Source organism: Scyliorhinus canicula, chromosome 12 (genome assembly GCF_902713615.1).
Source record: "Scyliorhinus canicula chromosome 12, sScyCan1.1, whole genome shotgun sequence".
Lineage (NCBI taxonomy): Eukaryota > Metazoa > Chordata > Chondrichthyes > Carcharhiniformes > Scyliorhinidae > Scyliorhinus > Scyliorhinus canicula.
This window is the reverse complement of record NC_052157.1, coordinates 164,048,668-164,076,563: the sequence shown is the minus strand read 5'-3', so window position 1 is coordinate 164,076,563 and position 27,896 is coordinate 164,048,668. Positions and strand designations below refer to the sequence as shown.

At 52.6% G+C, this 27,896-nt stretch overlaps 2 protein-coding genes across 6 annotated transcripts in view; both read left to right on the top strand.

Annotated features, from left to right (window-relative positions):
• ncor1 (nuclear receptor corepressor 1) overlaps window positions 1–26,712 on the top strand; it is a 356,231-nt gene extending 329,519 nt beyond the window's left edge. For all 4 annotated transcript variants that reach the window (XM_038814799.1, XM_038814800.1, XM_038814801.1 and 1 more), the window contains 4 exons: window positions 3,643–3,696; window positions 15,108–15,128; window positions 20,833–21,054; window positions 25,122–26,712. In XM_038814799.1, coding sequence (XP_038670727.1) covers window positions 3,643–3,696; window positions 15,108–15,128; window positions 20,833–21,054; window positions 25,122–25,306 — 482 coding nt within the window. In that variant the 3' untranslated portion in view covers window positions 25,307–26,712. The remainder of the gene's footprint in view (window positions 1–3,642; window positions 3,697–15,107; window positions 15,129–20,832; window positions 21,055–25,121) is intronic.
• Window positions 26,713–27,276: 564 nt separating this feature from the next.
• Window positions 27,277–27,896, top strand: part of zswim7 (zinc finger, SWIM-type containing 7) — a 51,628-nt gene continuing 51,008 nt past the window's right edge. Inside the window, exon 1 of one of the 2 annotated variants that reach the window (XM_038814796.1) lies at window positions 27,277–27,383. The gene's annotated coding sequence lies outside the window, so the exon portion shown is untranslated. The remainder of the gene's footprint in view (window positions 27,384–27,896) is intronic. The other variant, XM_038814797.1, reaches the window with a different exon arrangement.

The window sequence follows — 27,896 nt, the reverse complement described above, 5'->3', positions numbered from 1 at the left end:
ACAAACTTTGCTTCATAGAACTGAACAAGCTGCCATGAAATATCAATTGATTAGTGATTATCCAGTCATGCAGTCCAGTGATCAATCAAGATTCTTGGGCATCTTTCATTTATCATCAGCTCTGATAATGAAGTTTAGTTTTACAAAGCACAGTTGCCAAGTCCACATGAATTTTGGAGCCATCACACATCAGAGATACAATTTCAGAACATTGTTTCTCATTCTCAAGCATGAGGTGTGAAGATGAAGCAATTCTTGGCAGAAATCACCTGTCCCCACCTAAAACATCAGACTAATTTGCAGGCTTGACCAGGCTGTGTGCAGTTACTGGGAGGTTGCTTTGTTGTAATGCACCTATTGGGTAGTGTATGATCTTGTATTTGGCCTTGAAACAGAAAACAATCATCCTTCATTAACTTCTAACTTGCAGGAATTCCTTGCCTGTTTTGAACTGTGCCTTATTGTCTGGAAAGCAGGAGTATGGAAGGAGTGTTTGTGTGTTCACCGTGACAATCAGGAGGGCCTATGTGTACATTACACAGTATCAGAGTGCTAGATGAAACAGCATCTCCTCTCGTCACAGCTGACCACAATGTACATTTTGGTCGGGAAAAAAAAGGCAACTTATTATCAAAATGGAGTGAAAGTTGAGAGTGCTTCGGTGCAGAGGGATCTGAGTGTCCTTGTGCATGAATCACAGAAAATTAGTATGCAGGTAATGAACGCAAATGGAATTTTGGCATTTATTCCTAATGCAATCGAGTATAAAAGGCATTGATAAGACCGCACCTCGAGGACTGTGTATAGTTCCCCTCACTTGCCGAGGTATGCAGTTACATTCGAGGCAGTTCAGAGGAGGTTCACAACAGAAATTCATCCCAAGGAGGAGGAAACATGCTATGGGGAGGACAAGGCATCCATCGCTGACATAAGAAGTCAAGGGCAGCATAAAAACAAAAGAAAAAGCACACAAAGTGGCGAGGATTAGTGGGAAGCCTTTAAAAGCGAGCAGAGGACAACTAAAAAAGCAATAAGGGGAGAGAAGATGAAATATGAGTGCAAGCTAGCTAATAATATAAAGGAAGATAGGAAGAGTTTTTTTAATATATAAAAGGTAAGAGAGAGGCAAAAATAGACATTGGACCACTGGACAGTGTGGCTGGAGAAGTAATAATAGGAAACAAAGAAATGGCAGACGAACTGAATAGTAACTTTGCATCAGTCTTCACGGTGGAAGACACCAGTGGGATGCCAGAGCTCCAGGAGAATCAGGGGGCAGAGGTGAGTGCAGTGACCATTGCTAAGGAGAAAGTTCTGGACCGGAATGACTACACCCCAGGGTCCTGAAAGAGATAGCTGAGGAAATTGTGGAGGCATTAGTGATGATCTTTCCGGAATCACTGGAGGCAGGAAGGGTCCCAGAGGAAATGGCTAACGTAACACCGCTATTGAAGAAGGGAGGGAGGCAGAAGACGGGAAATTATAGGCCGGTTAGCCTGACTTTGGTTGTTGGTAAAATTTACGAATCTCTTACTAAGGATGAGGATGTAGAGTATATGGAAGTGCATTAGAAAACAGGACTGAGTCAAGGGGAGGTCATGTCTGACTAATCTGCTAGAGTTCTTTGAGGAGGTAATGGAGAAGTTAGACAAAGGAGAACCAGTGGATGTGATCTTTTTGGATTTCCAGAAGGCCTTTGACAAGGTGTCATATAGGAGATTGTTAAATAAGTTAAGAGCCCATGGTGTTAAGGGTAAGATACTGGCATGGATAGAGGATTGGCTGACTGGCAGAAGGCAGAGAGTGGGATAAAGGGGACTTTTTCAGTCGGTGACTACTGGTGTGCCTCAGGGGTCTGTGCTGGGACCACAACTTTTCACAATATACATTAATGATCTGGAAGAAGGAACTGAAGCCACTGTTGCAAAGTTTGCAGATGGTACAAAGATCTGTAGAGGGACAGGTAGTATTGAGGAAGCAAGGGGGCTGCAGAAGGATTTGGACAGGCTAGGCGAGTGGGCAATGAAGTGGCAGATTGAATACAATGTGGAACAGTATGAAATTATACACTTTGGAAGGATGAATTTAGGCATAGACTATTTTCTAAATGGGGAAATGATTAGGAAATCAGAAACAAAGAGACTTGTGAGTCCTTGCTCACGGCAGTTAGAAAGGCAAATGCAATATTTGCATTCATGTCGAGAGGGCTGGAATACAAGAGCAAGGATGTACTTCTGAGGCTGTATAAGGCTCTGGTCAGACCCCATTTGGAATATTGTGAGCAGTTTTAGGCCCCGTATCTAAGGAAGGATGTGCTGGCCTTGGAATGGGTCCAGAGGAGGTTCACAAGAATGATCCCTGGAATGAAGAGCTTGTCGTATGGGAGCAGTTGAGGACTCTGAGACTGTGCTCATTGGAGTTTAGAAGGATGAGTGGGGGGAGGGGGGGGGGGGGGGGGGGAATCTTATTGAAACTTACAAGATACTGCGAGGCCTGGTTAGAGTGGTCGAGGAGAGGATGTTTCCACTTGTTGGAAAAACTAGAAACCGAGGGTACAGCCTCAGACTAAAGGGACGATCTTTTAAAACAGAGATGAGGAGGAATTTCTGCAGCCAGAGGGGGGTGAATCTGTGGAACTCTTCGCCACGGAAGGCTGTGGAGGCCAAATCACTGAGGGTCTTTAAGACAGATAGATAGGCAGCACGGTGGCGCAGTGGTTAGCACTGCTGCCTCATAGCGCCGAGGACCCGGGTTCGATCCCGGCCCCGGATCACTGTCCGTGTGGAGTTTACACATTCTCCCCGTGTCTGTGTGGGTCTGACCCCAACACAAAGATGTGCAGGTTAGGTGGATTGGCCACGCTAAATTACCCCTAAATTGGAAAAAATGAATTGGGTACTCTAAACTTAATTTTAAAAAGACAGAGATAGATTGGTTCTTGATTAATATTGGGATCAAGGGTTATCGGGAGAAGGTGCAAGAATAGGGATGAGAAACATGAATGAATGGTGGAGCAGACTCGATGGGCCGTATGGCCTAATTCTGCTCAGCTATCTTATGGTCTTAAAATCTGTGATGCTGAAAATCTGAAATAAAGACAGAAAATGTCAGAAACACTAAGCAGGTCTGGCAGCATTTGCCGTGAGAGAGAAACAGATTTAATGTTTCACGTCAAGGACCTGTCCTCAGAATTGGAAAAGGTTAGAGATGAAAGCGGTTGTAAGGAAGTACAGGGACAGGACTGGGCGTGGATGAACAAAGAGACGATCTGCGATAGAATGGAAGCTAGAAAGTCAAATGAGAATACTAGATACCAAACTGGGGCTGAGTAACCTTTCCACTTCATTCCAGCAATTTGCACCCTTGCAGCAGAAACGCCACCGTTAGAATTTGCACCTCTGGGTGGGCCCCGAGGGCTGTCAGAGGGGTGGCCAGTCGCAACCTGGAGGAATGTTGCCTGCTCCTTACAGGGTAGTGCAGAGCAGATTCACGTCCCATCATCAGTTCAGCCTGATGATTGTTCGTCAGATGGGGTGTAATCAGAGGAAAAGTCGTTTCAGAATAAACTTTAGCTCTTTGGGCTGTGGCTATTCAGTTGGATTTTGTGGTCACACACTTAACGAGTTCTCTTTTTACTTTCAGCTAATGCTCAGCCTGGGACCGAGATATTTAACTTGCCCGCAGTCACATCATCAGGTAAGATGTGGTTAAGTTAAGGGATGGGAGCAGGGTTCAGCTGTGCAGTTTCCAAACCTGCTCCACTCTTTAAGATTACAGCTGATTTTCCTCAACTCCTCCTTTCTGCACTATCCCTCTAATCCCTTCATTTCCTTGGTCTCTAAATATATTAGTCCTCCTCTGGGGTAGTGAATTCCAAAGATTCACAACGCTATGTGTTAGGAAACTTCTAATCTCAGTCAGAATTGGTTAAGCGCATAACCTGGGACCCTGACCCCAAGTTGTAAACTTGCCAACCAGGAGAAACATCCTCCCAATCTCTGCTTTGACACGTCCTTCATCGCGCAATCCTCTCCCCCAGGAATCAGTCTGGTGATCCTCGGAAATCCCGGGAATCAGTCTGGTGAATCCCGGGAATCAGTCTGGTGAATCCCGGGAATCAGTCTGGTGAATCTCGGAAATCCCGGGAATCAGTCTGGTGAATCCCGGGAATCAGTCTGGTGAATCCCGGGAATCAGTCTGGTGAATCCCGGGAATCAGTCTGGTGAATCTCGGCAATCCCGGGAATCAGTCTGGTGATCCTCGGAAATCCTCGGATCCAGACAGAATCTGTGTCGGACCCAGACCGTAAGACCCAGGCCGGGTCTGTGTCGGACCCAGGCCGGATCTGTGTCGGGGCCCAGGCCGGATCTGTGTCGGACCCAGGCCGGGTCTGTGTCGGACCCAGGCCGGATCTGTGTCGGACCCAGGCCGGGTCTGTGTCGGACCCAGGCCGGATCTGTGTCGGACCCAGGCCGGATCTGTGTCGGACCCAGGCCGGGTCTGTGTCGGACCCAGGCCGGATCTGTGTCGGACCCAGGCCGGGTCTGTGTCGGACCCAGGCCGGATCTGTGTCGGACCCAGGCCGGATCTGTGTCGGACCCAGGCCGGATCTGTGTCGGACCCAGGCCGGGTCTGTGTCGGACCCAGGCCGGGTCTGTGTCGGACCCAGGCCGGATCTGTGTCGGACCCAGGCCGGATCTGTGTCGGGCCCAGGCCGGATCTGTGTCGGACCCAGGCCGGATCTGTGTCGGGGCCCAGGCCGGGTCTGTGTCGGGGCCCAGGCCGGGTCTGTGTCGGACCCAGGCCGTAGGACCCAGACCGGATGTGTGTCGGACCCAGGCCGGGTCTGTGTCGGGCCCAGGCCGGGTCTGCGTCGAGACCACACCGTAGGACCCAGACCGGATCTGTGTCGGATCCAGACAGAATCTCGGAACCAGGCCGGATGTGTGTCGGGACCAGACCGTAGGGCCCAGGCCGGATGTGTGTCGGGACCAGACCGTAGGGCCCAGGCCTCATCTGTGTCGGATCCAGACCGGGTCTGCGTCGGGCCCAGGCCGGGTCTGCGTCGGGCCCAGGCCGGGTCTGCGTTGGGCCCAGGCCGGGTCTGCGTTGGGCCCAGGCCGGGTCTGCGTCGGGCCCAGGCCGGGTCTGCGTTGGGCCCAGGCCGGGTCTGCGTCGGGCCCAGGCCGGGTCTGTGTCGGACCCAGACCGTAGGGCCCGGACCGGGTCTGCGTTGGGCCCAGGCCGGGTCTGTGTCGGGTCCAGGCCGGGTCTGTGTCGGACCCAGGCCGGGTCTGCGTTGGGCCCAGGCCGGGTCTGTGTCGGGCCCAGACCGTAGGGCCCGGACCGGGTCTGCGTCGGGCCTAGCCGTTTTTCTTACTTTAGTAAAGGAAGTTATTTTTAGAAGACTGGCCTTGGCAAAGTTATGACATCTTAAACCAGGGGTCACAGTCCAAGGGTACAGGGTGGGACGAAGATGAGGAGAAACGTTTTCACCCAGAGCCTTTGGAATTCACTACCAGAGAAAGCAGTTGAGGCCAAAACATTGTATGTTTACAAATAGTAGTTAGATATAAGATAAAGGGAGCTGAGGATATGGCGGGGAAAGTTGGAACAGGTTACTAAGTTGGATGATCAGCCATGATCATAATCAATGAGGGAGCAGGCTCAAAGGGCCGAATGGCCTACTCCTGCTCATATTTTCCATGTTTCTATGTGTCTTTCTGTTTGTGTGGGAGCGTCTGTCTGTCCGTAGGGGCGGCGTGTCTGCTGTAGAGTTGTGTCTATCTGCCTGTAGGGGTGTGTATATCTGTCTTTAAGAGGGAGAGTGTGTGTGTGCGTGCCTGTCTGTGTGGGTGTGTTTGTCTGTAGGGGTATACATTTGACTGACTGTAGGGAAAGGGTGTGTCTGTGCAGGTGCATCTGCCTGTGTGGGTGCGTCTGCCTGTGCGGGTGTGTCTGTCTGTGCGGGTGTGTCTGACTGTCTGTGCGGGTGTGTCTGACTGTCTGTGCGGGTGTGTCTGACTGTCTGTGCGGGTGTGTCTGACTGTCTGTGCGGGTGTGTCTGTCTGTGCGGGTGTGTCTGACTGTCTGTGCGGGTGCGTCTGTCTGTGCGGGTGTGTCTGACTGTCTGTGCGGGTGTGTGTGTCTGTGCGGGTGTGTGTGTCTGTGCGGGTGTGTGTGTCTGTGCGGGTGTGTGTGTCTGTGCGGGTGTGTGTGTCTGTGCGGGTGTGTGTGTCTGTGCGGGTGTGTGTGTCTGTGCGGGTGCGTCTGTCTGTGCGGGTGCGTCTGTCTGTGCGGGTGCGTCTGTCTGTGCGGGTGCGTCTGTCTGTGCGGGTGCGTCTGTCTGTGCGGGTGCGTCTGTCTGTGCGGGTGCGTCTGTCTGTGCGGGTGCGTCTGTCTGTGCGGGTGCGTCTGTCTGTGCGGGTGCGTCTGTCTGTGCGGGTGCGTCTGTCTGTGCGGGTGCGTCTGTCTGTGCGGGTGCGTCTGTCTGTGCGGGTTCGTCTGTCTCTGCGGGTGCGTCTGTCTCTGCGGGTGCGTCTGTCTCTGCGGGTGCGTCTGTCTCTGCGGGTGCGTCTGTCTCTGCGGGTGCGTCTGTCTGTGCGGGCGCGTGTGTCTGTGCGGGTGCGTCTGTCTCTGCGGGTGCGTCTGTCTCTGCGGGTGCGTCTGTCTCTGCGGGTGCGTCTGTCTGCGGGCGCGTGTGTCTGTGCGGGTGCGTCTGTCTCTGCGGGTGCGTCTGTCTGTGCGGGTGCGTCTGTCTGTGCGGGTGCGTCTGTCTGTGCGGGTGCGTCTGTCTGTGCGGGTGCGTCTGTCTGTGCGGGTGCGTCTGTCTGTGCGGGTGCGTCTGTCTGCGGGTGCGTCTGTCTGTGCGGGTGCGTCTGTCTGTGCGGGTGCGTCTGTCTGCGGGTGCGTCTGTCTGTGCGGGTGCGTCTGTCTGTGCGGGTGCGTCTGTCTCTGCGGGTGCGTCTGTCTCTGCGGGTGCGTCTGTCTGTGCGGGTGCGTCTGTCTGTGCGGGTGCGTCTGTCTGTGCGGGTGCGTCTGTCTCTGCGGGTGCGTCTGTCTGTGCGGGTGCGTCTGTCTGTGCGGGTGCGTCTGTCTGTGCGGGTGCGTCTGTCTGTGCGGGTGCGTCTGTCTGCGGGTGCGTCTGTCTGTGCGGGTGCGTCTGTCTGTGCGGGTGTGTCTGTCTCTGCGGGTGCGTCTGTCTCTGCGGGTGCGTCTGTCTCTGCGGGTGCGTCTGTCTGCGGGTGCGTCTGTCTGTGCGGGTGCGTCTGTCTGTGCGGATGTGTCTGTCTGTGCGGGTGTGCTGTCTGTCTGTGCGGGTGCGTCTGTCTGTGCGGGTGCGTCTGTCTGTGCGGGTGTGTCTGTCTGTGCGGGTGCGTCTGTCTGTGCGGGTGTGCCTGTCTGTCTGTGCGGGTGCGTCTGTCTGCGGGTGCGTCTGTCTGTGCGGGTGCGTCTGTCTGTGCGGGTGCGTCTGTCTGTGCGGGTGCGTCTGTCTGTGCGGGTGCGTCTGTCTGTGCGGGTGCGTCTGTCTGTGCGGGTGCGTCTGTCTGTGCGGGTGCGTCTGTCTGCGGGTGCGTCTGTCTGTGCGGGTGCGTCTGTCTGTGCGGGTGCGTATGTCTGTGCGTGTGCGTCTGTCTGTGCGGGTGCGTCTGTCTGTGCGGGTGCGTCTGTCTGTGCGGGTGCGTCTGTCTGTGCGGGTGCGTCTGTCTGTGCGGGTGTGTCTGTGCGGGTGTGTCTGTCTGTGCGGGTGTGCCTGTCTGTCTGTGCGGGTGTTCCTGTCTGTGCGGGTGTTCCTGCCTGTGCGGGTGTGTCTGACTGCCTGTGCGGGTGTGTCTGACTGTCTGTGCGGGTGTGTCTGACTGCCTGTGCGGGTGTTCCTTTCTGTGCGGGTGTGTCTGACTGTCTGTGCGGGTGTGTTGCTGACTGTCTGTGCGGGTGCGTCTGACTGTCTGTGCGGGTGTGTCCGACTGTCTGTGCGTGTGTGTCTGTCTGCCTGTGCGGGTGTGTCTGTCTCCCTGTGCGTGTGTGTCTGACTGCGTGTGCGGGTGTTCCTGTCTGCCTGTGCGGGTGTTCCTGTCTGCCTGTGCGGGTGTTCCTGTCTGCCTGTGCGGGTGTTCCTGTCTGCCTGTGCGGGTGTTCCTGTCTGCGGGTGTTCCTGTCTGCAGGTGTTCCTGTCTGCCTGTGCGGGTGTGCCTGACTGCCTGTGCGGGTGTGCCTGACTGCCTGTGCGGGTGTGCCTGACTGCCTGTGCGGGTGTGCCTGACTGCCTGTGCGGGTGTGTGCCTGTCTGCCTGTGCGGGTGTGTCTGTCTGTCTGTGCGGGTGTTCCTGTCTGTGCGGGTGCGTCTGACTGTCTGTGCGGGTGCGCCTGTCTGTCTGTGCGGGTGCGCCTGTCTGTCTGTGCGGGTGTTCCTGTCTGTGCGGATGTGCCTGTCTGCCTGTGCGGGTGTGTCTGACTGTCTGTGCGGCTGTCTCTGACTGTCTGTGCGGCTGTGTCTGACTGTCTGTGCGGGGGTGTCTGACTGTCTGCGGATGCATCTGTCTGTGCAGGGGTGTCTGACTGTCTGCGGGTGCATCTGTCTGTGGGTGTGTCTGACTGTGCGGGTGTGTCTGACTGTGCGTGTCTGTCTGCGGGTGTGTCGGACTGTCTGTGCGGGTGTGTCGGACTGTCTGCGGGTGTGTCGGACTGTCTGTGCGGGTGTGTCTGACTGTCTGTGCGGGTGTGTCTGACTGTCTGTGCGGGTGTGTCTGACTGTCTGTGCGGGTGTGTCTGACTGCCTGTGCGGGTGTGTCTGACTGTCAGTGCGGGGGTGTCTGACTGTATGCGGTTGTGTCTGTCTGCCTGTGCAGGTGTGTCTGACTGTCTGTGCGGGTGTGTCTGTCTGTCTGTGCGGGTGTGTCTGACTGCCTGTGCGGGTGTGTCTGTCTGCCTGTGCAGGTGTGTCTGACTGTCTGTGCGGGTGTGTCTGACTGTCTGTGCGGGTGTGTCTGACTGCCTGTGCGGGTGTGTCTGACTGTCTGTGCGGGTGTGTCTGACTGTCTGTGCGGGTGTGTCTGTCTGCCTGTGCAGGTGTGTCTGACTGTCTGTGCGGGGGTGTCTGACTGTATGCGGTTGTACCTGTCTGCCTGTGCGGGTGTGTCTGACTGCCTGTGCGGGTGTGTCGGACTGTCTGTGCGGGGGTGTCTGACTGTCTGTGCGGGGGTGTCTGACTGTCTGGCCGGGGTTGTCTGACTGTCTGTGCGGGAGTGTCTGACTGTCTGTGCGGGGGTGTCTGACTGTCTGTGCGGGGGTGTCTGACTGTGCGGGTGTGTCTGTCTGCCCGTGCGGGTGTGTCTGTCTGCCTGTGGGGGGGTGTCTGACTGTCTGCGGGTGTGTCTGTCTGCCCGTGCGGGTGTGCCTGTCTGCCTGTGCGGGTGTGCCTGTCTGCCTGTGCGGGTGTGCCTGTCTGCCTGTCTGTCTGTGCGGGTGTGTCTGACTGTCTGTGCGGGGGTGTCTGACTGCCTGTGCGGGTGTGTCTGACTGTCTGTGCGGGGGTGTCTGTCTGCCCGTGCGGGTGTGTCTGTCTGCCCGTGCGGGTGTGTCTGTCTGCCTGTGCGGGTGTGTCTGACTGTCTGCGGGTGTGCCTGTCTGCCTGTGCGGGTGTGCCTGTCTGCCTGTGCGGGTGTGCCTGTCTGCCTGTGCGGGTGTGCCTGTCTGCCTGTGCGGGTGTGCCTGTCTGCCTGTGCGGGTGTGTCTGACTGCCTGTGCGGGTGTGTCTGACTGCCTGTGCGGGTGTGTCTGACTGCCTGTGCGGGTGTGTCTGACTGCCTGTGCGGGTGTGTCTGACTGCCTGTGCGGGTGTGTCTGACTGCCTGTGCGGGTGTGTCTGACTGCCTGTGCGGGTGTGTCTGACTGCCTGTGCGGGTGTGTCTGTCTGCGGGTGTACCTGTCTGCCTGTGCGGGCGTGTCTGACTGTCTGCGGGTGTGCCTGTCTGTCTGTGCGGGTGTGTCTGACTGTGCGAGTGTGTCTGACTGTCTGCGGGTGTACCTGTCTGCCTGTGCGGGTGTACCTGTCTGTGCGGGTGTACCTGTCTGTGCGGGTGTTCCTGTCTGTGCGGGTGTTCCTGTCTGTGCGGGTGTGTCTGTCTGCCTGTGCGGGTGTTCCTGTCTGTGCGGGTGTGTCTGTCTGCCTGTGCGGGTGTTCCTGTCTGCCTGTGCGGGTGTTCCTGTCTGCCTGTCTGTGCGTGTGTGTCTGACTGTCTGTGCGGGTGTTCCTGTCTGTGCGGGTGCGTCTGTCTGTGCGGGTGCGTCTGTCTGTGCGGGTGCGTCTGTCTGTGCGGGTTCGTCTGTCTGTGCGGGTTCGTCTGTCTGTGCGGGTGCGTCTGTCTCTGCGGGTGCGTCTGTCTCTGCGGGTGCGTCTGTCTCTACGGGTGCGTCTGTCTCTGCGGGTGCGTCTGTCTGTGCGGGCGCGTGTGTCTGTGCGGGCGCGTCTGTCTGTGCGGGTGCGTCTGTCTGCGGGCGCGTGTGTCTGTGCGGGTGCGTCTGTCTGTCTGCGGGTGATTCTGTCTGTGCGGGTGCGTCTGTCTGTGCGGGTGCGTCTGTCTGTGCGGGTGCGTCTGTCTCTGCGGGTGCGTATGTCTGCGGGTGCGTCTGTCTGTGCGGGTGCGTCTGTCTGTGCGGGTGCGTCTGTCTGTGCGGGTGCGTCTGTCTCTGCGGGTGCGTCTGTCTGTGCGGGTGCGTCTGTCTGTGCGGGTGCGTCTGTCTGTGCGTGTGCGTCTGTCTGTGCGGGTGCGTCTGTCTGTGCGGGTGCGTCTGTCTGTGCGTGTGCGTCTGTCTGTGCGGGTGCGTCTGTCTGTGCGGGTGCGTCTGTCTGTGCGGGTGTTCCTGTCTGTGCGGGTGTTCCTGCCTGTGCGGGTGTGTCTGACTGTCTGTGCGGGTGTGTCTGACTGCCTGTGCGGGTGTGTCTGACTGTCTGTGCGGGTGTGTCTGACTGCCTGTGCGGGTGTTCCTTTCTGTGCGGGTGTGTCTGACTGTCTGTGCGGGTGTGTTGCTGACTGTCTGTGCGGGTGTGTCTGACTGTCTGTGCGGGTGTGTCCGACTGTCTGCGTGTGTGTCTGTCTGCCTGTGCGGGTGTGTCTGTCTGCCTGTGCGTGTGTGTCTGACTGCGTGTGCGGGTGTTCCTGTCTGCCTGTGCAGGTGTTCCTGTCTGCCTGTGCGGGTGTTCCTGTCTGCCTGTGCGGGTGTTCCTGTCTGCCTGTGCGGGTGTTCCTGTCTGCCTGTGCGGGTGTTCCTGTCTGCCTGTGCGGGTGTTCCTGTCTGCCTGTGCGGGTGTTCCTGTCTGCCTGTGCGGGTGTTCCTGTCTGCCAGTGTTCCTGTCTGCCTGTGCGGGTGTGCCTGACTGCCTGTGCGGGTGTGCCTGACTGCCTGTGCGGGTGTGCCTGACTGCCTGTGCGGGTGTGCCTGACTGCCTGTGCGGGTGTGCCTGACTGCCTGTGCGGGTGTGCCTGTCTGCCTGTGCGGGTCTGTCTGTCTGTCTGTGCGGGTGTTCCTGTCTGTGCGGGTGCGTCTGACTGTCTGTGCGGGTGCGCCTGTCTGTCTGTGCGGGTGCGCCTGTCTGTCTGTGCGGGTGTTCCTGTCTGTGCGGATGTGCCTGTCTGCCTGTGCGGGTGTGTCTGACTCTGTGCGGCTGTCTCTGACTGTCTGTGCGGCTGTGTCTGACTGTCTGTGCGGGGGTGTCTGACTGTCTGCGGGTGCATCTGTCTGTGCGGGGGTGTCTGACTGTGCGGGTGTGTCTGACTGTGCGGGTCTGCCTGTGCGGGTGTGTCTGTCTGCGGGTGTGTCTGTCTGCCTGTGCGGGTGTGTCTGACTGTCTGTGCGGGTGTGTCTGACTGTCTGTGCGGGTGTGTCTGACTGTCTGTGCGGGTGTGTCTGACTGTCTGTGCGGGTGTGTCTGACTGCCTGTGCGGGTGTGTCTGACTGTCTGTGCGGGTGTGTCTGACTGTCAGTGCGGGTGTGTCTGTCTGCCTGTGCAGGTGTGTCTGACTGTCTGTGCGGGGGTGTCTGACTGTATGCGGTTGTACCTGTCTGCCTGTGCGGGTGTGTCTGACTGCCTGTGCGGGTGTGTCGGACTGTCTGTGCGGGTGTGTCGGACTGTCTGTGCGGGTGTGTCTGTCTGCCTGTGCAGGTGTGTCTGACTGTCTGTGCGGGGGTGTCTGACTGTATGCGGTTGTACCTGTCTGCCTGTGCGGGTGTGTCTGACTGCCTGTGCGGGTGTGTCGGACTGTCTGTGCGGGGGTGTCTGACTGTCTGTGCGGGGGTGTCTGACTGACTGTCTGTGCGGGGGTGTCTGACTGTCTGTGCGGGGGTGTCTGACTGTGCGGGTGTGTCTGTCTGCCCGTGCGGGTGTGTCTGTCTGCCTGTGGGGGTGTGTCTCTGCCCGTGCGGGTGTGCCTGTCTGCCTGTGCGGGTGTGCCTGTCTGCCTGTGCGGGTGTGCCTGTCTGCCTGTGCGGGTGTGCCTGTCTGCCTGTGCGGGTGTGCCTGTCTGCCTGTGCGGGTGTGTCTGACTGTCTGTGCGGCTGTGTCTGACTGTCTGTGCGGGGGTGTCTGACTGCCTGTGCGGGTGTGTCTGACTGTCTGTGCGGGGGTGTCTGACTGTCTGCGGGTGTGTCTGTCTGCCCGTGCGGGTGTGTCTGTCTGCCCGTGCGGGTGTGTCTGACTGTCTGCGGGTGTGCCTGTCTGCCTGTGCGGGTGTGCCTGTCTGCCTGTGCGGGTGTGCCTGTCTGCCTGTGCGGGTGTGCCTGTCTGCCTGTGCGGGTGTGTCTGACTGCCTGTGCGGGTGTGTCTGACTGCCTGTGCGGGTGTGTCTGACTGCCTGTGCGGGTGTGTCTGACTGCCTGTGCGGGTGTGTCTGACTGCCTGTGCGGGTGTGTCTGACTGCCTGTGCGGGTGTGTCTGACTGCCTGTGCGGGTGTGTCTGACTGCCTGTGCGGGTGTGTCTGACTGCCTGTGCGGGTGTGTCTGACTGCCTGTGCGGGTGTGTCTGACTGCCTGTGCGGGTGTGTCTGACTGCCTGTGCGGGTGTGTCTGACTGCCTGTGCGGGTGTGTCTGACTGCCTGTGCGGGTGTGTCTGACTGCCTGTGCGGGTGTGTCTGTCTGTCTGTGCGGGTGTTCCTGTCTGTGCGGATGTGCCTGTCTGCCTGTGCGGGTGTGTCTGACTGTCTGTGCGGCTGTCTCTGACTGTCTGTGCGGCTGTGTCTGACTGTCTGTGCGGGGGTGTCTGACTGTCTGCGGGTGCATCTGTCTGTGCGGGGGTGTCTGACTGTGCGGGTGTGTCTGACTGTGCGGGTCTGCCTGTGCGGGTGTGTCTGTCTGCGGGTGTGTCTGTCTGCCTGTGCGGGTGTGTCGGACTGTCTGTGCGGGTGTGTCTGACTGTCTGTGCGGGTGTGTCTGACTGCCTGTGCGGGTGTGTCTGACTGCCTGTGCGGGTGTGTCTGACTGTCTGTGCGGGTGTGTCTGACTGTCAGTGCGGGTGTGTCTGTCTGCCTGTGCAGGTGTGTCTGACTGTCTGTGCGGGGGTGTCTGACTGTATGCGGTTGTACCTGTCTGCCTGTGCGGGTGTGTCTGACTGCCTGTGCGGGTGTGTCTGTCTGCCTGTGCAGGTGTGTCTGACTGTCTGTGCGGGGGTGTCTGACTGTATGCGGTTGTGTCTGTCTGCCTGTGCGGGTGTGTCTGTCTGTCTGTGCGGGTGTGTCGGACTGTCTGTGCGGGTGTGTCGGACTGTCTGTGCGGGTGTGTCTGTCTGCCTGTGCAGGTGTGTCTGACTGTCTGTGCGGGGGTGTCTGACTGTATGCGGTTGTACCTGTCTGCCTGTGCGGGTGTGTCTGACTGCCTGTGCGGGTGTGTCTGACTGTCTGTGCGGGGGTGTCTGACTGACTGTCTGTGCGGGGGTGTCTGACTGTCTGTGCGGGGTTGTCTGACTGTGCGGGTGTGTCTGTCTGCCCGTGCGGGTGTGTCTGTCTGCCTGTGGGGGTGTGTCTGACTGTCTGCGGGTGTGCCTGTCTGCCCGTGCGGGTGTGCCTGTCTGCCTGTGCGGGTGTGCCTGTCTGCCTGTGCGGGTGTGCCTGTCTGCCTGTGCGGGTGTGCCTGTCTGCCTGTGCGGGGGTGTCTGACTGTCTGCGGGTGTGTCTGTCTGCCCGTGCGGGTGTGTCTGTCTGCCCGTGCGGGTGTGTCTGACTGTCTGCGGGTGTGTCTGACTGTCTGCGGGTGTGCCTGTCTGCCTGTGCGGGTGTGCCTGTCTGCCTGTGCGGGTGTGCCTGTCTGCCTGTGCGGGTGTGCCTGTCTGCCTGTGCGGGTGTGCCTGTCTGCCTGTGCGGGTGTGTCTGACTGCCTGTGCGGGTGTGTCTGACTGCCTGTGCGGGTGTGTCTGACTGCCTGTGCGGGTGTGTCTGACTGCCTGTGCGGGTGTGTCTGACTGCCTGTGCGGGTGTGTCTGACTGCCTGTGCGGGTGTGTCTGACTGCCTGTGCGTGTGTGTCTGACTGTCTGTGCGGGTGTTCCTGTCTGTGCGGGTGTGTCTGACTGTCTGTGCGGGTGTGTCTGACTGTCTGTGCGGGTGTGTCTGTCTGCCTGTGCGGGTGTGTCTGACTGCCTGTGCGGGTGTGTCTGACTGCCTGTGCGGGTGTGTCTGACTGTCTGTGCGTGTGTGTCTGACTGTCTGTGCGGGTGTTCCTGTCTGTGCGGGTGTGTCTGACTGTCTGTGCGGGTGTGTCTGTCTGCCTGTGCGGGTGTGTCTGACTGCGTGTGCGGGTGTGTCTGTCTGTCTGTGCGGGTGTGTCTGACTGTCTGCGGGTGTACCTGTCTGCCTGTGCGGGTGTTCCTGTCTGTGCGGGTGTTCCTGTCTGTGCGGGTGTTCCTGTCTGCCTGTGCGGGTGTGTCTCATTTGTAACCTGCCTGCCTCCCTGTTTAATTAACTTTGTTTGCCTGGTAAGTTTGCTATTTATTGATTTGTCAAAGTGTACCAATTTTATACAATCCAATCAAAAAATTGCAGGTGCATTTTGTAAAATAAAAAATAATTGTAAAAAGATTAGCTCCTTAAACCCAATTATCTTTCTTTCTTTTGCCGCAGGTGTGGTTTCGTACAAAAAAGGTGCGTCATCTAATTCAACAATATAGTCACAATTTTCAGATGAATCTAGTCATTATTGTACTTTGTGAACCAGTAGCAAGAAAATTGACTCCACGTTCCATTCTGTAAACTTGCCTAGAGGGGGTCTAATTGAATAGGATGAGGTACCAACCCATGGACCAGGCACAGGCTGTTCACAACTTCTCTTTGCCTCCCACAAAAGAGGAATTAAATGTTAATGGGGGGGGATCTATGTCACTGGAAGGATTGTTGCGTCTGATCCCTTATCGGAGGACTCTGGTCACACGCTGGCAATGCTAACCCACTCGAGGCTGGTTTGTTTCGGTTGTAACCATCAGGTGTCACACCGTAAACAGCCCCCCTCCTCTTCGGCAATTGCAGTGCTGATTAATTCTGCTTTCAGTTTGTGGGTTGTTGAGTGCAAGCTGCAAACAGCAACAGCCTCACCTCTCAGACTAACCAAAACGTGTATCTGACTACATCACAGGTTTTCTGGCGAGATGTTGGGATGTCAATTATGTGGCTAGGTGTGCGAGATACTGGTTATTGTCATATTCCCTAATTGCCCTTGGCAATATCCATTCTGTATGCACTGGGGAATATTGGCTATTGCTTTCTGTGACTGTCCAGGTAATGATTGTGTCACATAACACTCTGCACATTTACAGTCTGAAGGCAGCATTCTCCCACTCGTAGTCAGTTATATCGGTAGCTCCTTCACACCATGCTAGCCATCAATCCTCTTCACTATGTAAACACCAGACCTTTCACTCTTAATGGAATTATAGGTAAATCTGTGGCATGGGATGGTAATTGGTTCAAAGAGTGGGATAAAGGAAACACTGGTGGAATCGGACAGGTAGTGGGATAAAGGAAACACTGGTGGAATCAGACAAGTAGTGTCCTCCATCAATATGGACTGGGCCCACAACATTTTGCTCAACTTATCAGTAACTTTGAAGACATTGCCTGGTCTTAATGGCTTACATCCCAGGTTGCTTGGGGAAGTAGGGATGGAGATAGTGAAAGGATTTGTTATAATCTTCACTCAATACATGGGAGGTGCCAGAGGATTGGAAGGTGGCAAATATGACACTTTTATTCAAGAAAGTGTGCAAGGACATCCCAGTAACTACAGGCCAGTAACATCGGTGTGAGTTTTAGAAACAATGATCAAGAAAAGAATTAGCAGGTACTTGGGAGAGCTTTGACTTAATTAAGAAGATCAGATTTGTAAAAGCCAGATCAATTTGACTAATGTCATTTTTGATGAAGTAACAGAAAAGGTTGGTTGAAGCAATAGAATAAATGTTGTCTGTGTATTTTAAGAAAAATTTTGACAAAGACAAATAAAAGGTTGGTTAAAACTGAGTCTCACAGAGTAGGAGGGTCAACGTCTGCTTAAAAAAATATGTTCACGGGCAGAAAACAGTGAGTGGTGGTAACTGCCTGTTTCTCAGACTGGAGGATGGTAGACAGTGAGTGGTGGTAACTGCCTGTTTCTCAGACTGGAGGATGGTAGACATTGGTGTTCCTCTGGGTAATTTGAAGGTTGGAATGCAGAATAACATTTTCTGACAATTATTAAACTTAAGAGGTGTGGCAAAAAAACGGAGATGATCCCAATTGACTGCAGCAGAAATGGACCAACAAATGGCAGGTGGAATTTAATCGAGAGGTGTGCGGTTATGCATTTTGGCAGAAGGAGTAGAGAGAGACTATTTCAATTTTCTTTTATTCTTTCAAAGAACAATGCAGCACAGGAACAGGCCCTTCAGCCCTCCAAGCCTGTACCGGTCATGATACCAACCTTTGCCAAAACCCTCAGCACTTGTACCGTATCCCTCTATACCCATCCTATCCATGTGTTTGTCAAGATGCCTTCTGAACGCCGTTAATGTATCTGCTTCCACAGCCTCCCCTGGCAACGCGTTCCAGGCACTCACCACCCTCTGTGTAGTAAACCTGCCTCGCACATCGCCTCTAAACTTTGCCCCACGGACCTTAAGCCTTTGTCCCTTGGTGACTGACCCCTCCACCCTGGGAAACAGTGCCTGCCCATCCACTCTATCCATGCCCCTCAATCTTGTAGACCTCTCTCAGGTCACCCCTCAACCTCTGTCTTTCTAATGAAAACAGTCCAAGTCTATTCAGTCTCTCCACATAGCTAACACCCTCCAGACCAGGCAACATCCTGCTAAACCTCCTCTGCACCCTCTCCAAAGCCTCCACATCCTTCTGGTAGTGTGGCGACCAGAATTGTGTGCAATGTTCCAAGTGCAGCCTTACCAGGTTCTATACAACTGTTGCATGACTTACCAGTTTTCATACTCAATGCCCCGTTCAATGAAGGCAAGCATGCCATATGCTTTCTTAGTAAGAAGTCTTACAACACCAGGTTAAAGTCCAACAGGTTTGTTTCAAACACGAGCTTTCGGAGCACGGCTCCTTCTTCAGGTGAATCACATCTCCACATCATATGCTTTCTTGACTACCTTGTCCACTTGTGTTGCCACCTTCAAAGATCTGTGAACCTGCACGCCCAGATCTTTCTGTATTCAGTTTTGCCGTTTACGGTATATTTCGCCTCAATGTTAGGCCTAACCATGGGATTTAGGCGTCGCTGCCTAGATCAGCATTTGTTGCCATCCCTAATTGTCTTTGAGCTGAGATGCTGCTGGGCCATTTCAGAGGGCACGTTGCTGTGAGTCTGCGGTCACATGTAGGCCTGACATTAAAGAACATTTCTGGATGTAATGACACAGTTATCTAAGTTTTCAAAAAAGAAAGCACAGTAAATAATATGGTTGGGAGCAGGACATTGCAGAGAAAGATCGATATAGTGAGGGACAAAACTGTGACAAATAGAGTTCCGTGTGGAGCCAGACAAAGTCATTCACTTCAATCCAAGGACAATTAATTCCAGTTTTTTTTTTTCTAAATGATATAAACAAAGAACTGTGAAGAGCAGAGAACTTTTAATCCTTACATGTGGAAATCAATAAAAGCTAGCGGACAGCTGCAAAAAGATCCAGCAAGGCTGATGGAGAGACGTCTGGTTGTGGTACGTAGAGAGCAAGTTGCACACGGGGTGGCTCCCGCCAGTGTACCACGATTCAGGCTCTTTTTGCCCGATTTCTGCGGTTATTTGAGATGGAACTTCATTGGTTCGATGGGACAGGGTTCCCACATAAAAGGAATGCCCAAAAAGGACAAGACAGCAGACGAGCAAAGAACCGTCGTCAGACTCGGAAGCCTCTCGAGCCTCGTCTGCTGAGAAAATGGCGGATGCTGTGGCCACTCCGCCAACGGCCGAGACGCTCACAGGCATCTTGCCGGTGGAACTTGGGGAGTTGCAGCAGGCTGTCTCCGAGAACTCCGACAGGGTCCAGCCCCCCATTCTTCACCCTTGGTGAAACAGATCAGATGGTAAAGGCGCAAGGCGTGCTGTTACAGGGTGTGGAAATGGCCCTCTTGAGGCAATGTGACCAGATCACCTCACTGGAAGCCCAGATGGCTCAGGTGGCCAAAGCGGACAGTCTGAAGAATCGCTCCAGAAGGCAGAACCTGGGAATCGTGGGGCTACCAAAGGGCCTGAATCCTGCGGAATGCAGGTTGCAGATTACTTTTTTTAACTCATTTACGGGATGTAGGCAGCGCTGGTTGGGCCAGTATTTATTGCCCATTGCTAGCAGATGTAGGGAAGTTGGGTGGATGGGGGGCTGGGTGGTGTGAAGGGTGTTTTTATTTTGAGTGGGGGCTGCTCTGGGAGCGGAGTGGTGGGGGTAAATTACATTTGCGGAGTTTTAATGATGAGATTGGGATATTTGTTTTGATTTGTTTGGGGTTAGGGTTGGGCCTTTGTTTGCCTTGGTGCTGTTTGACTGTCTATTTGGATGTGGTGTTGGTGGGAAGGGGGAAGGTTAGTTCTCTGACGGTGACGACAACTTTTTTTTTGTTCTGTTCAGCTGGAGAGTTTGGAGGCCATCTTGAGTGGGCCCAGTGTCAACACTCGCGACGTAGTTGCTGGGTCACCCCACGTGGTCGAATGGCTGACTCTGGAACGGGATGGGGGGAGGTAGAAAGCCCCCTGTCCAGCTGGTTATTTGGAATGTAACACGGTTGAACGGACCAGTAAAAAGGTCCAGGGTGTTTGCACACATGAAGAGTTTAATGAATATGTAAAATTGAAGTGCATGGAATTGCCGGTAGTGTCTTGAGACACTGGTTAGCAGACAGGAAGCAAAAAGTTGGAATAAATAGTTAATTTTCCAATTGTCAGGCAGTGACAGTGGGGTACCGCAGGGATCTGTGCTGGGACCCCAACTGTTCACATTATATATTAATGATTTGGACGAGGGAACTAAATGTATTATCTCCAAATTTGCAGATGATACAAAGTTGGGTGGGAGGGTGAGCTGTGAGGAAGATGCAGAGATGCTTCAGCAGGATTTGGACAGGCTGAGTGAGTGGACATATGCATGGCAGATGCAGTATAATGTGGGTAAATGTGAGGTTATCCATTTTGGTAGCAAAAATAGGAAGGCAGATTATTATTTGAATGGGTGTAAATTGAGAGAGGTGGATACTCAGCGAGACCTTGGTGTAATCGTGCATCAGTTGCTGAAAGTAAGCGCGCAGGTACAGCAGGCAGTAACGAAGGCAAACGGTATGTTGGCCTTCATAGCGAGAGGGTTTGAGTTAGGGAATAGAAATATTTTACTACAATAGAATAGGTCATTACCTGGAGTATTGTGGGCAGTTTTGGTGTCCTTATCTGAGGAAGGATGTTGTTGCAATGGAGGGAGTGCAGCGAAGGTTTACCAAGCTGATTCCTGGGATGGCGGGACTGTCGTACGAGGAGAGACTTGGTCAGTTAGGATTATATTCATTAGAGTTTAGAAGAGTGAGAGGGGATCTCATAGAAACTTACAAAATTCTAACAGGAGTGGACAGGGTAGATTCAGAAAGAATGTTCCCGATGGTGGGGGAGTCTGGAACTTGGGGTCAGCTTTGGGTTGACAAGCTGTAATGAGTAGAGTGGCACAGGGATCAGCACCGGGGCCTAAACTATTCACAATCTATAACAATGAATTGGATGAAGAGACCAAATATATGATCATTAAGTTTGTTGATGACACAAGATAGAGGTATTTGATGGGCCGAATGGCCTGTTACTTTCTTGTAGGGACTTTGTAATGTGCAGCACAGGCTGTTGTACATTAGGTCACATTGAAAGAGCTCTGGGATTTCTGAGGTGGGCTGGGGCAGTTTAAAATGTACACCTCCTTGCCCAGTCTATCCAGAAAATCTGTCATGTTTAAAGCATTCTATTCATTTATTTGTATATTTAAAATTGCTAACTGCAAATCACATTTGGTGTCAGAACCACTGGATATGGTCCAAATATGGAGCAGTAACTTTCTTTGCTGAATTCTTTAACTGGGTGGTTCTCCTATGGGAGTCTATCATTGAGTCTGTTCATTGCTGTTGTGTTGATGGTTTGTGCTGCCATTGTCTTGTTTGCTAGTTGGAGCTTGCAGCTTGCAAAATAAATGCTGACTTTTGGTTTTCCCATTCTCTCTGCCTGCCTGTGCCTCTCTCTACCTCACCTGCTATCCACATCCACCCCTCCCTTACCACTCCTCTCACTGCGTCTCATCCTCTGTACCTTTCCCCCCGATTATTTCCTTCCATCTTGCAGGTTCAGTCAGTTCTCGGAGTCATTCCTTTGCCGATCCAGCCAGTAACCTTGGCCTCGAGGACATTATCAGGAAAGCCTTAATGGGGAAGTACGATGACAAAGGAGATGATCACCAAGTGGTTCTACCCCATCCTGCGAATGCATCACAGGCCAACATGAGCACAGCCATCCCCGTGTCTGGTGATGCTCGTAATGAGGAAGCCAATCCATCACCTCCATCAGGTTAGTGGATCGTGTGAAGATTAGAGTGAGGGTTAGTCCCATGGGTTAAACCAGCTTCCTTATGTATTGCGATTACTGAACATGGTCTATTTGACTCCACAGTCGGGTGGCTCCATGCTAAGTGTTTCTCAGCATTCTGCATTGATGGCTAGCAGACTCGATGGGCAGAATGGCCTATCTTCCTATAGTTTATGATCTTGACAAATCACATCTAGAATGAGTGAGTTGAGATGAACATTCAGTTTAACCTGGAGTTGATTCTAGAGTCTGGATCCTGTTGATTTGAATTGACTGCATCCACTTTGTCCATAAGATATAGGAGCAGAATAGACCATTCAACCCATCGTGTTTATGCTTCATTCTTTGGTTTAAGCCACCAGATTATTTCCAACATCCTAATCAATTATTAAGGGCAGCACGAAAACACAGTGGTTAACACAGTTGCTTCACCACTCCAGGGTCCCAGGTTCGATTCCAGGCTTGGGTCACTGTCTGTGCGGAGTCTGCACGTTCTTCCCATGTCCAACCCACTGCCCCTGACCAACTCACCGGTTGCCAGTTAACCAATCGAAACAAGTCCCTCCAAGACTGGTTCCTAGGATCCACTCGGTGTCAGAGTCTTGCTTCTCCACTCGAAACACAAAACCGAGGAGCACTGTGTCCCTATCAAGCCGGCTGTTTCAACTTTTGAATATTTTGCTTCAAGGCACATCCCAATTATGGATTTGCGACCAAAATAATAAGCTAACAGAAAAAATAAGAATAAAGGAACTAAACAGGAAGGGGGCCATTGCCTTCAGTTCCCACCACAAACACCACTCATTAGCCATTGATTCCATTAATCTCCCTGGAAACTGAAACTGAATCAGGCTGTCCTCAATGTTGATGTCATAACTTTGAACCAGAAATCCATGCCATCACCAAGACTGCCTGTTTCTACCTCTTTGACCTGATCTGCCTCAGCGTATCTGCTAATGAAGCCCCCTTCCATGCTTTTGCTACCTGTAGACTTGCCCATTCCAATGCTGACCTTCCACATTCTACTCTCCATAAACTTGAGATCATCCAAAACTCTGCCGCCCATGTCCTAACTTGTACCATGTTTTTTTATATAAATTTAGAATACCCAATTCATTTTTCCAATGAAGGGGCAATTTCACGTGGCCAATCCACCTGCCCTGCACATCTTTGGGTTGTGCGGGTGAAACGCACGTAAAGTCGGGGAGAATATGCAAACTCCACACGGACAGTGACCCAGAGCCAGGATCAAACCTGGGACCTCGGCGCCATGAGGCAGCAGTGCTAACCCGGGACCTCGGTGCCATGAGGCAGCAGTGCTAACCCGGGACCTCGGCGCCATGAGGCAGCAGTGCTAACCCGGGACCTCGGTGCCATGAGGCAGCAGTGCTAACCCGGGACCTCGGTGCCATGAGGCAGTAGTGCTAGCCACTGTGGCTGCCCCCAATTGTACCATGTTGCGTTCTCCTATCGCCCCTGCATTGACTTTCAGCTGAGCAACATCTCTCTTCTAAAATTTTCACTTGGTTTCAAATCCCACCACGTTCTTGCCCCTCTCTTGGCACTAATTTCCTCCAGCTGTATGTTTACTGCGATCTCTGAGCATCCTCAATTTTAATCACTCCACCACCGTTGTCATCAAACTCTGGAATTTCCCCCCTCAACCTCTATGGCTTTCTCACTCTCTTCTTGAGTCAGAGAGGTGTACCGCAAAGAGAAAAGGCCCATCATGTCTGCACCAGTCAAAATCAACTGCCTAACTATTCTAATCCCATTTTCCAGCTCTTGGCCCATAGCCCTGTCTGCCCTGGCATCCCAAGTACACATCTAAATACTTAATTGTTATGAGGGTCTCTGCCTCCACCACCCTTTCAGGCAGCGAGTTCCAGACTCCCACCACCCTCTGGGTGAAAATGCTTTTCCTCACATTCCTCCTGCCCCTTACCTTAAATCTCTGCCCCCTGGTCATTGACCCCTCCACCAAGGGGAAACGTTTCTTCCTGTCTATTCCATCTATGCCCCTCGTACCAGCCTGCCCGAACAGGCGCCGGAATGTGGCAACTAGGAACTTTTCACAGTAACTTCATTTGAAGCCTACTTGTGACAATAAGCGATTTTCATTTCATTTCATAATTTTATCCATCTCAATCATGTCCCCACTCAGTGTCCTCTGCTCCAAGGAAAACAATCCCAGTCTATCCAATCTCTCTTCATTACTAACACTCTCCGGCCCAGGCAACATCCTGGTAAATCTTCTCTGCTCCCTTTCCAGTGGCTATCACATCCCTCCTGTAAGGTGGATTCCAGAACTGCAGACAATACTCTAGCTGTGGCCTAACCAACATTTTATACAGTTCCAGCATAATGTCCCTTCTCTTAAACTCTATGCCTCGGCTAATAAAGGCAAGAATACCATATACCTTAACCACTGTATCCACCTGCTCTGCTACCTTAAGGGACCGGTGTACATGCACACCAAGCTCCCTCTGATCCTCGGTGCTTCCCAGGGTCCAGCCGTTTATCATGTATTCCCTGCCTTGTTTGTCCTACCCAAGTACATCACACTTATCCAGATTGAATTCCATTTGCCACTGATCAGCCCGTCTGACCAGCCCGTCTATATCCTCCTGTAATCGAAGGCCATCCTCCTGAGTATTTACCACCCCACCAATTTTTGTTTCATCTGCAAACTTACTGATCAACCGTCCTACATTCATATTTAAATCATTTATATAAACCACACACTAAAAGGGCCCCAACACTGACCCCTGCGGGACCCCACTGGACACAGGCTTCCAGTCAGAAACAACACCCCTCGACCATCACCCTCTCCTTCCTGCCACTCAGCCAATTCTGGATCCAATTTGCCAAATTTCCTTGGATCCCGTGGGCTCTTCCCCTTCAAGAAGACACTGCTTAAAAGCTGCTCAGCTGTCCTGATATCTCCTGATGTGGCTTGATGACAGTCATGTGAATAACCTGACTGTACAAAACCTTGGTCAGGCCACATTTGGAGTACAGTGTGCAGTTCTGGTCGCCTCATTTTAGGAAGGATGTGGAAGCTTTGGAAAAGGTGCAAAGGAGATTTACCAGGATGTTGCCTGGAATGGAGAGTAGGTCATACGAGGAAAGGTTGAGGGTGCTAGGCCTTTTCTCATTAGAACGGAGAAGGATGAGGGGCGACTTGATAGACGTTTATAAGATGATCAGGGGAATAGATAGAGTAGACAGTCAGAGTCTTTTCCCCCGGGTAGAACACACCATTACAAGGGGACATAAATTTAGGATAAATAGTGGAAGATATAGAGGGGATGTCAGAGGTAGGTTCTTTACCCAGAGAGTAGTGGGGGCATGGAACGCACTGCCTGTGGAAGTAGTTGAGTCGGAAACATTCGGGACCTTCAAGCGGCTATTGGATAGGTACATGGATTACGGTAGAATGATGGGATGTAGTTTAATTTGTTCTTCATCTCAGACAAAAGTTCGGCACAACATCGTGGGCCGAAGGGCCTGTTCTGTGCTGTATTTTTCTATGTTCTAACCTGAGGACATTTTACAATGTTAAATGCACTAATCAAAGACAAGTTGTTGATATCAAAGTTGTCATTAATCACCCTACTTGCTTTCTCCCGGAGAAAGGATAGACTTGACCTTTTTGTTGCACCATTCATTTTTAATTCTTGGCCTGTGGATTGTGATAAATTAGCTGAGTTTTGTCGTAGTTTTCCATTGATTCCACCCCTTTCCCTCAGAGTAAAGCAAACTACATACAATCTTGCTTTGAGTGAATCTTTAAACCCTCAAACCAGTCCATCTTGACTCCGTGTCCATTCCTTTAGTTATTTCTCTCTGAATCACTTTGAGCCGTGCTTTTAAAGAGAAAATTGATCCTATGCCGTTAAAGCAGGAATACGGGGATGATTCATAGCCAAACATTGTAGAAGTTATTGTGCGGTACAGTCACATTGTGTTTTCAGTTATGAACAGCACAATTTAACAATGTCGCAAAGTAAACAACATGGATTAAATGCTTCCTTCTTGTTGCTCAGGCTCGACTGCGTTTCCTTATAATCCATTCACGATGCGCATGATGAGTGTTACACCGACGTCCATCGCCTGTGCACCGCCAACAATGGGTCAAGCCAGCTCACATCCACCAGCCAGAACGTGGGAGCGGGAGCCAGCTCCCTTACTGTCCTCCCAGTATGAGACACTATCAGACAGTGATGACTGAGTACAGTGCCCTGGCTGCGGTTTTAGTCGTTGTTTCAGGCCTGCAGACCACAGACGAGAGACTCTCCTCGAGCCCGGCTCACCGAGTGATGAAGTAAAGGAGGGTTTGTTCACAGGAAAATGCAAAGCAATGTTCAATCCTCAGATCAGCAGATGCCAGTTGGAGAAGAAATGGCGATCACAGACGCTCATGTAGAATTCACAAGGAAACATTTTCTGCTCTCCATTTGTTTGTTTAAAAACTGTCTTTAAATCATTCTTGTGTAATATAGAGTACTGTCCCATTGTATCATGCTACCAATCTTACATTTTAAAAGATGCTGAAATGGTGAATTGCTGCAAATGCAGGAATTTCCCACCAGTGTGGTGAGCCCAAGTGACTGGTATTCCATATTCGTTGTAAATTAAGTTCCATTTTGCCTTTAATTATTTAGCAGCACTGCTAAGATATTAATGCATGGATGGATTATGATTCATTGTGAAACAAAACAAATTGAAGGGAGTATATAACCTGGTGTATGTGCGTTCAGGAAGGGGTGTAACCCTGTGCACAGTACTCGTCCAAAAGGAATGTCTTTATACCTCCACCTCATGCTTTTCCCCTAATTATCACCACTCCCACAAAACAAAACACTCTGCAAAATGGAAGCAGATCTTAATGTTGCTTCCAGAAGTTCATTTGTTTTTCTTGTGAGTAGGGGAAAGGGTTGTCTAATTCTTCAGGAGGTTTAATGGTTCAAATGAAGGTGGATATCCGAAATGGAGAATGACAAAGTTATCAGACATTGGTACTCTGACACCATTAGCCTGTCTGTGTGCTTCTGCTGGAATCACAGAACATTGTGGGGTTTAGAGGCAGATTCTCGCACTTTGGGAATGTGCTCCACAAAAGTGCAGAACTGGAGAGAAATGTTACCACGGATAGGCCAGTAAAATCTGAATGCAGAAATTGGGAAGAATCCTAGACTTTGCATAACTAGATCCAAACATTACTGAGAATGTTGCCCTGCCTGCTTGCAGATCACTGGTCCCAATGGAATAAATTTGCTAACTACAGCTTTAACCCTTTGAGTGCTTTTGAAATGCATGTTTTTTTTTCTTTTCTGATTTCAGAAGATACCCTGTAAATTATTTTAATGTTGAATTAGAAGTTGAGGCAGCTCCACAAATGATTATTTTCCTTTGTTCCGGCCTATCGACAGCACTCAAAGCAGGAGCGCAGCCTGATAGAGGTGTTATTTTAATGTTGCACTGTGTCTATTGTAACTGCAGCCTCCCTTCCTCCCAAACAGCCACTCTGGCTAACCTCCACCTTTTCAAATAGCTCACCATTCCACAACCACAACACATGTAAATGTTTATTGCCCAAAAATAAAGATGGCATCTGATTTCAGCCTTTTAAATGGATTCGTTTCACTGACTCACTTGATTTTGTAAATTTATCACATCAACGATCTTCAACCAGACTGCAGGACCCAGAGAGAGACAGAGAGAGAGAGAGAAAGACCAAAAGAGACAGGGAGACAGAGAGAGAGAGAGAGAGAGACCCAGGGGTGGAAACCGAGAGAGAAAGGCCCAAAGAGACAAGAAGACAGAGTGAGAGAGAGAGGCAGACAGACAGAGAGAGAGAGACAAAGAAATGGAGAGACAGAGGGAGAGGCAGACAGACAGAGAGAGAGACAAAGAAATAGAGAGACTCAGAGGGAGGGAGAGAAACCCAGAGAGATAGAGAGACAGACACAGAGAAGCGCGGAGAGGGACAAAGAGAGAGAGACTGAGACAGGGGGAGGGGCATAGAGAGAGAGAAACCCAGAGATACAGAGAGAGAGGCAGAGATACAGACAGTGGGAGACAGAGATGGAGAGAGAGCAACCCACAGAAAGACAGAGATATTGACCCAAAGAGAGGGAGACAGATATTGACCTCTAGGGGCGGGGTCAGGTTCGCGGGGGCTGCTGGGAGTTGTACTGTTTCCGGGACTACAACTCCCAGAATGCCGTGGGTGCGGCCTGTCCCGGGCTGAAGCCTGACTCGAGTATCGGCGGCACCCTGACCGGGCTGAGAGCAGCAACGACAGGGTAAGCTCATCACCCCCACCATCCCACAGTGCAGCACTCCCTCAGTACTGACCCTCTGACAGTGCAGCACTCCCTCAGTACTGACCCTCTGACAGTGCAGCACTCCCTCAGTACTGACCCTCTGACAGTGCAGCACTCCCTCAGTACTGACCCTCTGACAGTGCGGCGCTCCCTCAGTACTGACCCTCTGACAGTGCAGCGCTCCCTCAGTACTGACCCTCTGACAGTGCGGCACTCCCTCAGTACTGACCCTCTGACAGTGCAGCACTCCCTCAGTACTGACCCTCTGACAGTGCAGCACTCCCTCAGTACTGACCCTCTGACAGTGCAGCACTCCCTCAGTACTGACCCTCTGACAGTGCAGCACTCCCTCAGTACTGACCCTCTGACAGTGCGGCACTCCCTCAGTACTGACCCTCTGACAGTGCGGCACTCCCTCAGTACTGACCCTCTGACAGTGCAGCTCCCTCAGTACTGACCCTCTGACAGTGCGGCACTCCCTCAGTACTGACC